Source organism: Thunnus albacares, chromosome 14 (assembly GCF_914725855.1).
Source record: "Thunnus albacares chromosome 14, fThuAlb1.1, whole genome shotgun sequence".
Taxonomy (NCBI): domain Eukaryota; kingdom Metazoa; phylum Chordata; class Actinopteri; order Scombriformes; family Scombridae; genus Thunnus; species Thunnus albacares.
This window is the reverse complement of record NC_058119.1, coordinates 7,654,953-7,671,152: the sequence shown is the minus strand read 5'-3', so window position 1 is coordinate 7,671,152 and position 16,200 is coordinate 7,654,953. Positions and strand designations below refer to the sequence as shown.

Below are 16,200 nucleotides of genomic sequence, written 5' to 3'. Positions count from 1 at the left end.
AGGTCTTCATTCAACAGAAGGTTTTGTTGCTCACCCGTACAGGCGCAGTGGGCTTGTTGAGAGGACTGAGGACAGGGGAGTGCAGCGATAGTCGCAGCCTCTTCCCATCCATGTCCGGGACTGGACTAACTGAGTTTCTCCCCGGAACAGGGCTTTTATCCCTTTCTGGGGTTGGGTCTGCAACACAAGACACACAAAATCATCAAAAAACCTGTAAGCCCGACAAAACCTCTAGTGAAATGTCAGGGAACACTTAGAACAGTTTTAGTTACACAGATAATGAGGGCTGCATACAATAAATGGCAGGCAATAAAGAGAACAGACCTTTTCACAGCAAATATTTTGACATGTCATCACAGGAAAACACAGGCGTGGTTAATGACAATAATTAATGCTGCATCCTATTTAGTTTTGCCAGTTCTGCTGTCCTTGTATTGTGTATGTGGTTTCACTGCCATGGCTTACTGGGACACTTAAATTGAACTGAGCCATCATTAACGTTATTAGTTCCACCTGTGCTTCTCCTGCTATGATGTTAAAATGTCTGACGTGAAAAAAGTTGGTTGTAGGTGAATGTCCAAAAGTAGCATAATATGAACACATAATGTTAATGAAAAACAAAGAATTGTTGGTTAGTGTCAGACTTTGTAAATAATAAATAAACAAAATGGATAAATAATGTACATAGAGAATATACGGGCACTATGCTGTACAGTATAATACAGTACGTGCTCCACTTTTTGCAAAAATGTATATTCTGTGCCATGAAATGGCTGCTTGTCAAGATTTTGCATTTTGTACAATAGTTCAGCTTGGCCAATTTTTACTTGTTGTTACATAACACAAGTATTTCGAGTCTCAAAATAAATAAAATTAAGTGGAATGATTAGAATTACTGCATGCTTTATTAATTAGAAGCACTTTACTATAGCAGCACTGGCAAACATTTAATGCACAAAATACAATTTTATGATACAAAGTTTTTTCTGTGATGTTTATAACAAACATCACAAAAGTTGCATTTCTTGTGCTAAGTATACAGAAATATATTGTGTTTTTGTGCATGAATGTGTCAAATTCCATAAAAGTTTTCTCCAAAATGATACAATATGGTGATAATATTGTCATTATACTCTTTTATTATTATTCTATTCTCTTCTCCTCTTTCTTTTTTCCTAATTCAGGTGAATCAGATGCGTCAGGTGTCACATGAGTGGAAGAGAGAAGAAAATGTGATTTAACAAACTGGAACTCGAGGTAATTATTAATATATTGTATTGTAAACCCAGTTAGAGAACAACAAACTACGATATTAAATCTGGTTTAACCCAAGTCTGGTGAGTAGCAATACAAACAAGACTAGGTCAAAACCTAATATATGGCTGGACTGTGTATGAAACACTTGAGGGCTTTTAATTTGAAACGACAGATACAGGAAGGGGCGACACTTGGTGACAAAGCCCCCAGGAAGTGCGCCAGGCTTTGACTGGAGCCAATTTGACATAGAGCCTTTCATAGTACCAAGTATGCCAAGTTTGACAAAATTTAATGTAGACTAATTTGTTCATTTCAATACATTTATATTTATTGAAACGTGGTGATATTTGTACATATAGAGCCCCAGAGGCAGCGCTGTTGTTCTGTCCAATAAAAACATGAAGCTTCACTTTACCTTCAGACAAACTAATGTGGCAGCTACAATTGTAAAATTCATCTGTGAGACCAACATTTATCTTCCAAAAGGAATTTTATCATATATCAAAATCCTATGGAGACATGAGAGCCAGCAGTAAATTACAAAAGAGCTGCACTTCATCGTTGCCCGGCCAATCATCTCAAGAGTCGGGCTGCTAGCAGCTGAGATGATGAGCCGGTCTCACCTGGCCAGCAGCTCCTCACATCATCGAAAACATCAGAGCAAATTTCCAAACAGGCGTTATTTGGATAAACTTGCGACATATCGGGAATCTAAATGGTTACTTTCTCACCTGAAAAAATATTAAAACTTAATAAAGTGACATATTAACAGTCCTACGCAAAAATAACAACAGCTTTCAGCCTGGCTCAAAATCTCTGCCATCGCTGCCGGTTGGTGAGAAATGCCTTCTGGGATATTTGGCTGTCCCACGCTTTGGCCAACTTCGGCCGACCAATAGTGTAACTTCATCACTCAGTCAGTGAGTCAGTGAGTGACTCAGCAACAGACAGACATTCACGTATATAGAGCTGGTCCCACTGTTGCAGTCCGACCAAAAAGAATGGTATGACACTTAAAATAAATACAGAAAATAAATTATGTATCCATTATTTCTCTGTATAGTCTGATACATTTCTTTCAACAAATGAATGTTTCCAATGTTTTCAACACCTTTATGCATAAAAAATTACTCTTTCACTTGTGGTGAACATATTTATCCCGTCAGCAGTCATGGCAGTAGGAGGGTGAGAGTGACAGATGCTTCAATCAAGTCATTATAAAACTAGGACTGCTTTTGGCAATTTAAGAATTGAAAAATAAATGACAAATATCTGTTTGACATCACCAAGACCCCAGAGCATACCTTCCAAATGAGAAAGAAGCTTTTGCTGCTCTGTTGTGGGAGAAAGACAGACAAGGACAGAATGGTGAGATGTGACGAAGCAATGAAGCAAAAGTGTGAAAGCACTGGTTATGTGTAACACAGAGCAAGACAATACTAATGGATTACAGACACCACACAGTTTGACCCTTTACAGTTAAAAGTACCATAAATCATACAAACAGATATATGTTCATGAAAAACTTGAAAGCTCTTGGAAACTCCTCTCAATACCCATCATCCCCGACTGACAGACAGGTGTGCTCACCTCTGTTGTGTTGCAGCAGGACTATGGTGGGGTTAACTGTGCTAGTGCAGGGATAGATGGAGCTGGACGATGGTGTGAAACAGTTCAGGATGTCAGTGGAGGCTGGAGCCTGATTTTCTTTGATGCTTTCTGGCGAGTTGGTCTGAAAGTGAGAAAATACACAGTTAAAAGTTAGAAAACAAAAAATATATATCAGATCAAATGACCCCAAAATAAAGAGATCACACAGTTCTTGTAATTGTAAAACCACAGAGAGGCAAACAAAGATCCTGTGTTAAATGAGGTGGGAGTAAACGTACCTGGCACTGAGTGATGTTTATAGGAGGTAAATCAGCTGTGATGTTGCTGCCTCCCTCAGCCAATCCTGCTTTAGAGCTGTCTCCATTAATCTGGCTTGTCCAGCCACCTAAAAAGAGTCCAGAACTCTCTCAGTTTAGCAGCCAGCGCAGCAAGAATAAAACCACTGAGGATGATACTAAAACGTACAGTATTCCAATTAACTTATAAGAGGAAACCAGAAAACCATAACAGCTAATTGCAGATCAAATAAATCTCCATGTCATTCCGCAGGGCTTGAATGCTTTCCTTGGTGGTTTTCATGCACAGAGATGTTAATATTCCCAGGAAAGAAAGAAAAAAAAAAAAAAGATTCTCCCACAATCTGTGAACTTTGTCATCAGAACAAAGCGCCTATTCAATGAGCTGCAAAGGCCGTTTGTTCCAATGGCCTTTATATTCCGGCTCTACAACAATTAAAGCATCTCCCAAAAAGCCTTGGCCAGCCTCCAGTCCGGTTCCAATGTGCTCTACGCAACAAACAAGCCCACAGTCAAGGCCCCCCTGCTCCAAAGTGCAGTGTGGGCAGGCCGCAACAAAAGAGCTCTTTGACACACACATGAAAATATGAGCAATCGCCCTTTATCACCACTCTGAGTGTGCCTAGCAACTGAGCATACACTTCAAAACGTGATAAGTTATATAATTCTCACATCAAAACAGAACTCTGAAAGGCATGTAAAGAATTTTTGCAACTTGATAACATGATGAAGTGCTTTTTAAATTACAAAAACATTCACATCCTCTGTCCAGATTCCACAGCAATGTGTCCTTATTTCACACGACCATGCAACTATTACTGCCCTCTAAATATTTTTTCATCATGTGGAGTGTTATTATGAAACAGCTGTGGCATTCGCTCTGACTTACTTGGTGTTGTGATGACGTTTGGCTCTTCGCTGATGCAGTCCTCATCGTCTATGTGGACGAGGGTGGCCCGAAGAGTCACGACTCCTTTTCCTTTGCACACTCTGCTGGGGTCCAGATCTGAAAACATTCAAAATAATATTCTAACTTCAGAGCTCTTCATTGTTCAAGACATACAGCGGCAGTCTTACACTCTCAAGTGGACTCCTGCGTCAGAGCTGCTGGGAATCCACGTTATTGCTAGCTCATGCCCCAAATGACCAGAATAGAACTGTTACATCAAAACCAGGCCAACAAATTAATATCCTACTGTCCTGTTAAACTAATTGCCATGATCACACTGTCAGAGCTGGAAGTGGAGCAGCTGGAGCTTGTCCTTTACGTTTTTATCCCCAACACAGGTTGATAAAGTGATGCCACTTTGCTTTTAAAAGCATTCTTCTAAGTTTTCTTAGTGCGTATGAGGTGTCCCACAGTTGTAGGTGCTGAAAGATTGATGAGGAGGAGGGAGATGTCACCTGCGGCAGGAATCAGGTCAGGAGATCCTTTCATGGTTGACAGAGGCGTGATTTTGACAGTGCAGACCGATCGAGGCCGTGACGGGACTTCAGTACACACAGACATTAGTCTATAATTAGTAATGGCAAAACCACACCATCATCAAGTGACATGTAGAAAGACAGAATGCAAGAAGGATCCTCACAAATTTTGTACTTAAAACAGCTTTAAATTAAAGTGTGCCTGTGTCTGCACATGACTTGACTGTCTTTGTGTTTCATAAGCAGCCATTTGTTAAAGCAACATGCTTTTTTAACTATTCAGCATTAATAGTACCTTCCTGAATAAGGTTCACTGAATTATTTTTTAAACTCAGACTGAGAGAAGACTTACTGACGCTCGGTCTCACTCTGCCCTCTTCTGGACAGACCTGGAGGAGAAACAGAGGGAGGACAGATATTCAAAAAAAAGTGGGAAGTGTATGTACAGCAAATAAATGTGATATTTATTAAACATCAGCCTGCAGAAATACAAAAGGGCTGATTGGTACAGAAACAAACCCAGCAAAGGCACTCAAATATCAAAATATCACAGTTACATCATTATTGATGCTGCAAAGACAATTAGATTGAGTGCAATGCCTTCTGGTTAGTTTTACATTAGTTTCAAGTTTTTCTTTACAAAATCCCTGACAGCACACATGTGATTTTGAATTGTTGTAAATTTGGTCCCAACTGCACCACAGTCAAGACTCAGGGTAAGTGGTTTATTGCAGTGTTGACCGCACCACAGTCAAGACTCAGGGTAAGTGGTTTATTGCAGTGCAATCTTGCAGCATGTAGTGTATTTCATTATAAAAGACAGTGAGCAACACTGGAGCAATATTACACATAAAGAAATTTTCTAGAAAACATTTGATTTGCTACAGCTCCTGCACGTACTGGAGCCTCTGTAATGAACAGCTGTAATCAGGGACCACATACAGCTAATGAAATTGTGGTAGTATGCCTACGGCTGTGTTACACTCTGAAACGAGATCCAGTGCAGTCAGACAGGAAGGCGGTGAACTCTAAGTCATCAGTTTTAATTTAGTCTTGAATACAGGGTTGGTACAATCAGAGCTTGAGCTGCATACTTTATCAAAGAGTAAAGATTTTAAATATGACAACTGTGTTCTTCACACAGCAGACAGGTGCAGAAAAACTTTTAAAAAAGCAATGACCTCTCATGTTTCATGTGGCAAAGTCTAATATACTTAATGATGCTTTTTCAGTGCTATCTAAGTGCTATAAAAACTAATCTCACTGATATTAAAACTCGCAGCAAAGGGACCCAACAGTGGCACCAATCAGAACAATCTGTTGACTGTGTCCTTATAGTCCAATATCAATATTACTCATACTGTATCTAACAGTCTTATCTATGAATACGCAACCAAAAACAGTGAAAAGTGGATCTCAACAGCTTCTACATATAAAACGAATTAAAACACATGCTTGAGATGGTGACACTAATCGGTTAAAGAGCAGTAATTGTGTAGGTGCAGTCAGCCTCCCGTTCATTGAGAGCTTACTTCTGCTGACGTCACAAGTTTCACTTGTTTGAACTTCAGTTCTTTGAATTATGTGAGGAAGTTTAGCCTGCCTTTAACCAGTGATATGAATTCTAAGTCTTATCTGCGTTCCCCTTTAAGGAGAAGAAGGGAGGGTGTGAAAGAGAACAAACTTATGTTAATCTGAGCTGCATCAGTGGAGCATGCAGAAGCAACACCAAGGCCACCAGAAAAGTAGCTGTGAACACTTCCCATTACTGCGCTGGGCCTCCCATTGTGCTCAGCCAGCACAACTGATTTAGGAGACGTCCCCATTTTAAAATGCCAAGAAAAGGGCTGATTGAGTCAAGACACAAACACACACACACACACACATACAAAGGCACTCAGTCACTCATGCATACATGTACACAAACACAAACAGTGTTTTCAACCAACCAAATCCATCCTGACTGTATTCTAGGATGTCGGTTTTAAGCTGTATTTGAATTCTTAGCTCTGCTACTTCCTTAATAGTCTGTCTGGGACTGTGTGTGCACCATGTTCACACATTGCAGTAAATAAGCCAACCTGCAAAACAGGCAGGGGACTGATGTTCCAGCTGGAATCCTCCACAAATAGGCCTAAATGGATGAGGGAAAATGGGAGCGATTCCAAAGTCTCACGGGGACAAGAAGCAAAAACCTTTTAAAACATCTTCCAGTATTGGAGCTGAGTTGTCCCTGAGCATCAAACCTCTGTGTATTTATTTCTCCTCCTTCTTTAATAAAATCAACTCGCTTCCTGACCCCCTGCGTCTCTGAGACGTGATGCATCCATGATCTCATTTCCAAAACCATTAACAGACATTCCTTTGAGGAGTGTTTACACTGATCTCAACGCTACTTCCGCCGTATCCTCAGATGAACCCTAAGAAGGTGAATATACAGAATAATAACATGGGAGTATTTGAACCTCTCACATATGAAAGATAGTGGGAAGATGACAGCTTGCAGTGTTCAGTTCGCTGTATAAACACTCGAGAGCAGAGATCAACGCTGGCCTTTTTAGGAAGAGATGCTTCAGAGCAGAGCTGGGCAAGGAACGCCATCCATCCAGCTTGTGAAAGAGAGGCCAGCAGTGATCGGGCCAAGACAAACAAGAAAATAAGAGGAGATTTAATCAGCCAAATGCCTGTAAAACCTAAGTTTACCTGAATGCCCAAACAACACTTAAAACTAAGGAAGTTGCTGGATGTCTCCACTTCACAAAAAGGCTCAATTTGGCTGATCTCTCGCAAAAACAAATGGATATGACAATAAAGTGGGGAGCTCAAAGTTCAGCAGATAGTGAGTTAAACTCAAAGGTTGAAAAGTGTCTGGGTTTATATTTTTAAGCTTTAAGCTAACATTCTCTAACAGGGTTTCGTGGTGAGAAAAGATGAGGTATGATGCTATTGGATTAGACAGGCAGTCTTAACACGGTAGCATACAAGAACTGGAATCAAGCAACCTTTTTTTTGTTTTTTTTCTTTTACTTAAAAATGAAGAATGTGTAAGAACACAAAAACTGTCACAAAGTACTGTAGGGATTTAAGTGAGAGTCATTCTGAGCTTTGACTTCTTCTGATCGTCTCTAGAAACAGAAAACTCACAGACTTCAGCAACTTTAAAAATGTGCAAACCATTTCTAAAAATACAGAAGTTATTCATGCACTGAAATGATCACTGAGGATTCCAGGAACTCACAGCGAATGAAACAGCCTCTCAGCTCCAACCTGTGTGATTATCTATGAGCAAAAAAGGTCAGATGATTCATTCCATTTGCAGCTATGAGAAGCTTACTACTAGTACATGACACACTCACACACACACACGCACATACCGTAGATACATAAATCTCCAACTGAACTGAATGCTCTCGGGTGTAACTAAAATACCTTTCCAAAACAAGCTACTCCCAAAAGGCTGTGAGCATCCCAAAGGGAGATGTGTTACCTACTTGATGAGCACAGCGAGTCCTGAGAGGGAAGCTCTGTCAAACTCCCAGTCCCCGTACGTCAGCTCCCTCTGAATCCTCCTGAGATGTCTGGCTAAGCTTTGAGGGTCTTGTCTGGGTGGGACGGTCCCAGCTTTGACCTTGAACCCTAACTATGCAGGGGGTCTGTTTGTTTTTCACAACAGGCGTGCCCAGATGGACCTGTCACCACATGCCACCTGGGAATGTAGCACCCACTCAACAACTGTGCAGACCACCACATAAAACCCCGCCTCCCCCCATGGAAATACTCCTGCAGGGCGAGTAGAGGAGAGACAGACAGGCCACTGGAGGACAGATGGAATTCACTACTGGATGATTCCAACCGTCCATACGATTTTAATACCTAAGTCAACATGATGAACAACTGCTATGACTACTATTACTTACATGTTAATGGGTGGTTAAGTATCCATGTTACCAGAATGTTTGAACATTGATAAGAACTGTAAGATGGCAGGAAGATGGTATGTAGATACTACAATTTGAAATATTTTAAAATACACCTATTTTCGTTATTGATTAATAATAGTAAATAAATAACATTATTTTAATTCATAAATTGGATATTTATTGTGAAAAACAGCTTCACAGAGCAGCTAGCATCGCTGTTGACTCTCAGTCTTGTCGTATTACAGATGATATTTGTGCCTATATCTATACATTTTAACGATGCACCAAAAAAATTACACAAATAAAAAAATTCCCACAAATTTCCCTTTTCAATTTAGCCCAGATTAAAGCTGAGTGACTGACCACACTTTTTGTATAGTAGGGAGAAGTGGATGGATTGTCACTTAAATTGAAGAAAGGATTTACTAGAAGCATTATTGAACTATTAAATTACAATCAAAGTAATAAATAAATAATAATAATAAGTCTCTCTATGATGGATCATATCTCTATGATCAGAGACAAACTGGATGGATAAAAAACAAACTGGATGATATCCAACATATTGGTCTACATAAAGTACTTTTTTATGAAAATTGATTTCTCCCTGAGTTGTTCTATGAGTTCAATATCTTAGCCAGTGAACCACAGCATTCTGTATTGGCAGCAATGATCAGTTTATCTGAATCAGGCTCCAGATTCTCTCTGTCTGCCCTCTCTGAAAACCAGACAAAGGTGGGCTGGTACCAAGTTGAACCATGATGTATTTCATGCAGGGGGTCTCTGTGCCACAGTCAGAGGCTGCCTTAAAAATGAGCCATGTTAACACAAAAGAGCTCTCATCACACGCTCTGCGGAGAGAAAGGGCTGTTATGTAACGCCATTTGACTTCTGCTTTGTCAACAAATGGCAGAGAGGAGAGAAGAGAAGCTATCCAGCGCTGTGCGTGGATCCCACCAAACAGCTCCAAACATGGCTAGAAAAGGCCGCTCCGGAGCAGCAGCTTATCCTCCTAATTGAGAAGACCCCCACCTACCCCCTCCACCCTCCCAACTCTCTTCCATAAACAGCGTCCACACTGGACGGCAGCCTGGGATTCTACACATTCCTCAACGAAGCTATTTGAAGTTCATTTCAAACAACTGCAGCATAAAAGGAAATGTATGTAACGTACACACTGCAGTCATTATAGGCCTCAGAGCAGGATTACGCATTCATGTTGATAATGGCTGGAGCTTAAGCTGAGTCTATATGGATACTGCTTCTATGCCTTTTAATTATATGGACCTCACCTAATGAAATATCACAGTAACATAGAGACCTATAGCTTTAACAAGTTTAGAGTGATCCTTTGGTATCAGTGTCATATTTGAGAGATTATTTTGGGGATGTTGATGACCTTTAGGAAAAAGGTGTCTTTATTTTTGAGGGCAAAAAAACAAAAGCAGCCATCACACTGGCCAATGAAAGATGTGTCTCTCAGTGCTTAGAGAAGCTCGCAGCCTGCCAGGGTGTTCATGCGAGGCCCTGACAGTTACTGGACATCATCATGGCCAGATCTCAGGGACAGAGAACACTTTGGTTGGCACGTGTGAAGGTCCTGGGGAGGGGTGCAGTTGGCGGCATGGCCAGACCGCCTGTTACAGATGCTGTGTTAGAGAGCCAGGCTGCTTATAACGAGCCTGCTAGGCTTTTAGAGCCAGTGTAATAAGAATGTCAGTAAGCTGACAGTTTACCCAGGGTGATACATCTTCGCAGCAAGGGCTGCAGGCTACACTCCAAGAGCAAGAGAGCTTGGATCACAGGCCTGGAGTGAGGATAAACATGGAACTGAATATTCAAGTAGCTTTGCTGTGTCTCTTTAGGGGGCTTTCAGAGAGTTTGCTTTTGTAGGCGCTGAGTGAAAAGTTCAAAATGAGAAAAGCTTATGAGCAAATATGGAGATAACTGACACAGTATTATGTAGTTATACGACTGGAAAAAAATCCCCAAATCCTGAGCAACTAAAATATAATGATAAATTCCCAAAGATAGACTGCCACTTAATTTTGGAATATGAATAAGAGTCACACACAATGTTCATTTAATGTCATCACTAGATAACGAGCTCAGCTGTGCACAATGGATTCCTCCTGGCTTACATAATGGGGCATACTGCACATTAGGTGAGCTGCGGTGACAATTCAAATTATTGTCTGAGAGAGTGCTGAAAGTGTTTCCTCATCTCCGCTGGATGTTTTGACTCCGACGTGGAATGGAAGCTCTGAGAGCGTTCCTTAATATAACTCTCTGAGCACCTTGTGTGGCAGGACTACTTGATAATTGAGTCATAGGATATGGCAGCTAAACGTGAATATAAACAGCGCTGTGATAATCCAGCAATTTTAAGTGCTATGAAGGTATCCTCGTGTGAAATGAGCTTGCAGCAGGACTCCGGAGGGTCTCCATCATCTGTCTATTTCAGGAATGCCAGTCTGACTCGTCTCGTCACACCCAGACATAAACACAACAGACAGCTCCATCCATAACAGCCTGGCTTCATAGGTGGCAGCACAGATATCAGATTTTCATCATTGTTTGTTATATTTTGTAGTGAGTGATTTATAAAGCTGCAATGCATCACTGTCACTTGATAATTCTGGTTTGGTTCGTGCGATGATGAGTAAGGACACATGTTGGTTCTCATTAAAATATCTGCCAACAACTGCAGGGATGCTGTTGTTTTCCATCAGATCCTGACATGTAACACAGGGGAGAGGGGTGGAGGTGTGGTGGTGATGGTGATGGAGGGGGGTGCTGTTTAAATCCATCACCAAAGCATAAATTGTCTTTTCAGTGCCTTGTTTACATGCATCCATGATCGGGGGCTTCTTTGTGCCATGGACCTTGAAAAGCCAAAGCATAACACTTCACTTCACCATCCACTTCAGCCAATGGTAGCAGATGGAGAAAGCGGACAGCGGTGGGGGGAAGAGGGGGTTGCTAAGCAACCTGTTGTAACATTAACATGGAGTGAAAACAGAAACCTGGTGTCTGGCTGAAACATCCGGCCTGATCCAAAGGCATCGGTTATTCACAGTAAAGATGAGGCGGTTTACTCCAAATGCTGTGACCACAAAGGTTTTGTGTATTGTCACAATACACTCATCATAGATGAACTCATACTAACAAATGAGGTGATTTTACAAACATATAGCTAAATCACTAAATTATTTTGCTATTGTCCAATTTAATGATGTGCTATATTAAAAAATGCAATTAATAATGAGTCAGTGTTAATGAATCGTTAGTCTACACTCATTCTGAACACTTGAATGGGTACAGAAGGTCTCTACTCGTACTGTGTGTGTCAAAGCAACAAGTAAAAGACAAACTGGCACAAAAAGCAAGCACATTCTGATGACACTCATGATATACAGTATGTAGTCATTTTACTGAATAGACATTCAGTAAGTAGTTCATATTCTCTAACATTCAGCGACAGTAATTTCCAAACAAATGATGATTGTCCTGGAAAAAAACGTGGTTGAACTGGACAGCACCTGGCTTTGGCAAATCTTTGAAATTGAGTTTTGAGATTCATGTTTCCGAGGGTTGTTCCTCTCAAATCTAGGGGGATCTATGTAACGTGACTCTGAACAAGCCTCATGAATTATTAACAACGGTGCTGGGTTCATACCAACAGGTCCCATCCTTACTCTACAGGTTATCATTTCTCTTTGTCATGCTCAAAGGGCTGAAATGCAACACCTTGATTTATGGCATCTGTCCAAGCAAGAATTGGACATAATTGGCCCATAAAAACCCCAAACTTAACAGTCTGTTTGCATGTTGTTTTGCAAAGCATCGCTCTGCACCCTAAAATTTACATATAAAAAGACCTGAAAACATCTTTGTTTGCAAAATTTAACAACTGTGAATGAAAATCTTGCTCTCATAGTCGGACCTGAAGTCCAAATTACAGTCAAAACTTAGCCTGAGCCCCATATTGTTTGCACTGAATCAGCTTAATCTAAAATACATGCTATTGTAACAAGGACAAATACATATGCTGAATTCTCTCAATTTCAACAGAAAATGGCACTCCTCATAGTTCATATTTGACTTGCTTTAATTGCACAATATGTGCAAAAGGTCATGGCTGCTGTTTGAGTGACTGAACAAATGGCCCACGGCTGAACCGCTGGGTACCAAACATATGACGGATGATTCTGTTCCATCTACACACGCAAACCTGCCACCATCTCTGTGTAAACATCTACAACTCCACTGCTAACATGTTGTAAACCAGGAGTCTACTTCATAGGCTGCTGAGCTACTGCTCAATAAATACTTGAACCTGAAAAACCTGTCATTCAGTGGTAACAGTGGACATAAGCTGTGCCTGTGACAAAACACTTGATATCATAATAACAATAACTCTTTGAGGCTTTGTCACATAAACATAAAGTCCATCAACATATAGGAGGCTAATGGATGTTCTGTTCTTTCTGAGTGAACACTGTCTAGATACTGTATCTCTATTAACTGTGTCCAGTTCAACCATGTGATAAGACAAGCAGAAGGGATATGTGATATTCTGAAACGTGCCGGCCTTATAGCAAAACACTGAAACAGGTAGTTTTGACAAAATCAGTCTGGCTGCTTTTCCTCTGTCCTTGAAGCTGTTTGATTAATTATTTGTGTTGGGATTAATATTTTATCAAGCTTGTTCGGCGTCATGTTACGCAGATCCCTTGGAATTAAAAATAAATCATCACTGGAGTAAAATTATGAATGAAAAGACCGAAAGAGCCCAGTGTCTCAGCTGAGATCCAGAGGTAAATTAAACAGCTCAATGATAACAGACCAACTAATTTTGCAAAGAGGGTGATAATTTATTTTCTTTTTCTACTGGAATTGAATGGCATACATAAACTAACGTGTACATAATGTGGAAGCAGAGTTCATGCTGTGTGTTTGTCAGACTCAAGAAATATGTTGATGGGATGTGTTAGGTTATAAAACCCCTAAAACTTAAAGAGAATTCTTACTTCCAATGGTTGAAATGTTGGACAATCTTTACCCTTGATGGCTCTTCTATATTTATTTCTCATTTCCTATTGTTAAAAAGTCTATCATAGACTTTGAAGTGCCACAACAAGAGGTAAGTATCTCTGATTATCTGTGTGTCTACATAAGTCCACACTTGTGCTGTGAAGCAGTTGTTCATGTCACATGCTGTTGTTACAAAGCCTCAGGCAGACCTGTTTCTCATAGTTGGACATGAAGTTTAACATTCATGTCCACTGTGTCAATAACTGCAGAGAATACTCACACAATACTACTGTGCAGTTACAGCTGCTCAGTTAGCCATGCTCACAGTGATGACACTGGTATAAGAAGTGGAAAATAAGAAACTGTGCTGTGATAACATTACAACCTGTTTTTATCTTCTTAAACTGTGTGAAACAGCTGCTAATGCACCTCATGGACCCTTAAACCACTAATAAAACCTGTCTTACATGCAATTCCTCAAACCACCGTCAAAATCCTCTAATCAAACATGCCCATGGCAACAGTCTAATATCTGACAATACTGTGATATAAGTTACAGCGAAATACTATTCATTAAACTGTTCCTGACACCTCCATGCCGCATAGTATGCATTCCATTAGGTGTATGTTCCTGATGTCACAGCCATTGTATGCATGTGGAGTAGCCTGTGGTCTGACTCACAATGCCAACCGCTACTAGTCAAGCTTCACTGCTACCTGCCAACTTAAATACACCACACTAGAAATTATACATTAGTCTATTTTAGAGATGACACCAGGCAGTAGTGAGCATGGTATACAGTCAGGAAGCATTTAAACCCCTGACTGGAGTATTTAGGTGTTCTCCTGGGCATTCAGCCTCAGAGTGCGGCACCCATGGCGGGTCGCATATTCACTGTATGGATCTGTCTTCACTGCGGTAACTGTCCCAAAGCCAGAGCAGCTGTCTGCTGTGGGACGCAAAAAACAAAAAATCGACTGACTCATAGAAGCACTTCTGCTTGATAAAGTCTGCTGGATTCACATTTAATGACCGAGTGATGAATAAGAAATATATGCAGTGGTGCTGCATCGCACGATAATAGTACAAAGTCAGCTGTTACGGTGCCAAGGTAAAAAAAAAAAAAATAATAAAAAAAAAAATAGGTGGGCAAGAAATAATCATTTTTTAAAATCTCTACAAAAAAAAAAACATAAAAGAAAAGAAAACACGGCAGCAGACACACGCAGCAGTGATTCAGAGCAGGGACATGCTTACCTGTGTCTGATGGTAATCCAGCGTTGTGGTCGCTGCTGCAGACACACTTCACTGAGCTCTGTGCGCAGACAGCTGCTCCCCACCAGCGTCCTGTCAGCTTTCTCACACACTCACAGACTCACACATACACACACACCGGCCACCGAGTACCGGCCTTCACAATAAACGCCTGCACGCAGTCACTTCATGATGCAACTCCAGCTGAGGTTGTGGAGCCAAACTCAGACCTATTCCTCTGGATGGAGGCAGTGGACAAAGAGAAAGGGTTGATATTTGGACTCGAAACCAACCATGTCACAATCAGATTAACATAAAAAAAATGAGACATTTTACTTAAAGCTGGAGTGCGGGACTTTTGTCTCCCCCTTCTGGCAGTGAGAGCAATTACAAAAACACTGTCGACCATTGACTGTATATAAAAATCTTTATATAAAGTCATTGCTGTCCACACGTGCTTATGTCAGTGCTGTAAAACAGTGGATACACCCCCTGTGAAATGACTCGTTTCACTATCAGAATTTGATCCAGTCCAATAACATTTGGAAAGCGTAGCGGAACCGCACTATCGAATTATTTTATCCCTCTTCAAGTAAGCAGAGAATTAACCGGAAGTTAGCCGGCTCGGCAGGCGGAAGTCTGCATTTATGCGTTCATCCGGCCAGCGCGGGAATGTCAATCTCGACACCAGTTTAAAAACTCTGTATACTGTGAAATAAGAGAGATTCATCTGGCGATGATAGGCTTAACCAGCATTGTGTGAACTCGTTTGCAAGGGCTTGAAAGTAACGGACGTTCATTTATATGTTAAAGTTCCACAATGCAAGTTTAAAGTGTTCTTAATTCATTTTTGGCTACTTAGTGTAAAAAGCTGTAAACACAACACTGGCATATTACCACCTTACAAAGTTGATATGCCTTCAATGTTAGCAAACAGTTGTCTATTACACATCAAGCAGACACCCTTAGTGTTCATAAAATTTTGTCGTTGAGTCTTTGTTTTGGTCTCCACCAACTCTTGAGAAGCATATCTGGCTCTTTAGCTGCTAAATAGTTCACTAACGTACCCTGTATTTTTTCTTTCTGTTGAAAACAGTTATTGTGTGAGAAAAACTCTTCATAGGAATGGTAAGAGTGAACCAAAACGGTAAGAGTTGGGGACCAAAAAATTAAAACAATAAGCTGAAAAACACTAAAATACTCCATAAAGCTATTTCTCTGTGAGCACCATTGTCCAAAGTCACTGATATTGTTATAGAAATCTTGATTAGTGCAGCTTTAATAACTTTTGTGTACATCAATAACTTGGAGTGGAGTTGTGAGTGAAATAAACTTTTTCTAGGCATCATACATCTGGGGTCTAACACAAATGCATTGGCTTTTCTACTGTACTAAATTG

At 40.6% G+C, this 16,200-nt stretch overlaps 1 protein-coding gene across 11 annotated transcripts in view; it reads right to left on the bottom strand.

The window, feature by feature from the left end:
* Positions 1–14,902, bottom strand: part of LOC122997302 (sorbin and SH3 domain-containing protein 1) — a 40,693-nt gene extending 25,791 nt beyond the window's left edge. For 3 of the 11 annotated variants that reach the window (XM_044373350.1, XM_044373360.1, XM_044373354.1), the window contains exons 1-8: positions 8,081–8,189; positions 4,942–4,978; positions 4,569–4,655; positions 4,054–4,170; positions 3,147–3,253; positions 2,848–2,989; positions 2,562–2,591; positions 35–177 (exon numbers count right to left, since the gene is read on the bottom strand). In XM_044373350.1, the coding sequence (XP_044229285.1) occupies positions 35–177; positions 2,562–2,591; positions 2,848–2,989; positions 3,147–3,253; positions 4,054–4,170; positions 4,569–4,602 (573 nt within the window). In that variant the 5' untranslated portion in view covers positions 4,603–4,655; positions 4,942–4,978; positions 8,081–8,189. Of the gene's footprint in view, positions 1–34; positions 178–2,561; positions 2,592–2,847; positions 2,990–3,146; positions 3,254–4,053; positions 4,171–4,568; positions 4,656–4,941; positions 4,979–8,080; positions 8,190–14,804 lie in introns of those variants that run through there. The other 8 variants (XM_044373356.1, XM_044373361.1, XM_044373351.1 and 5 more) reach the window with 7 other exon arrangements.
* Positions 14,903–16,200: the final 1,298 nt, after the last annotated feature.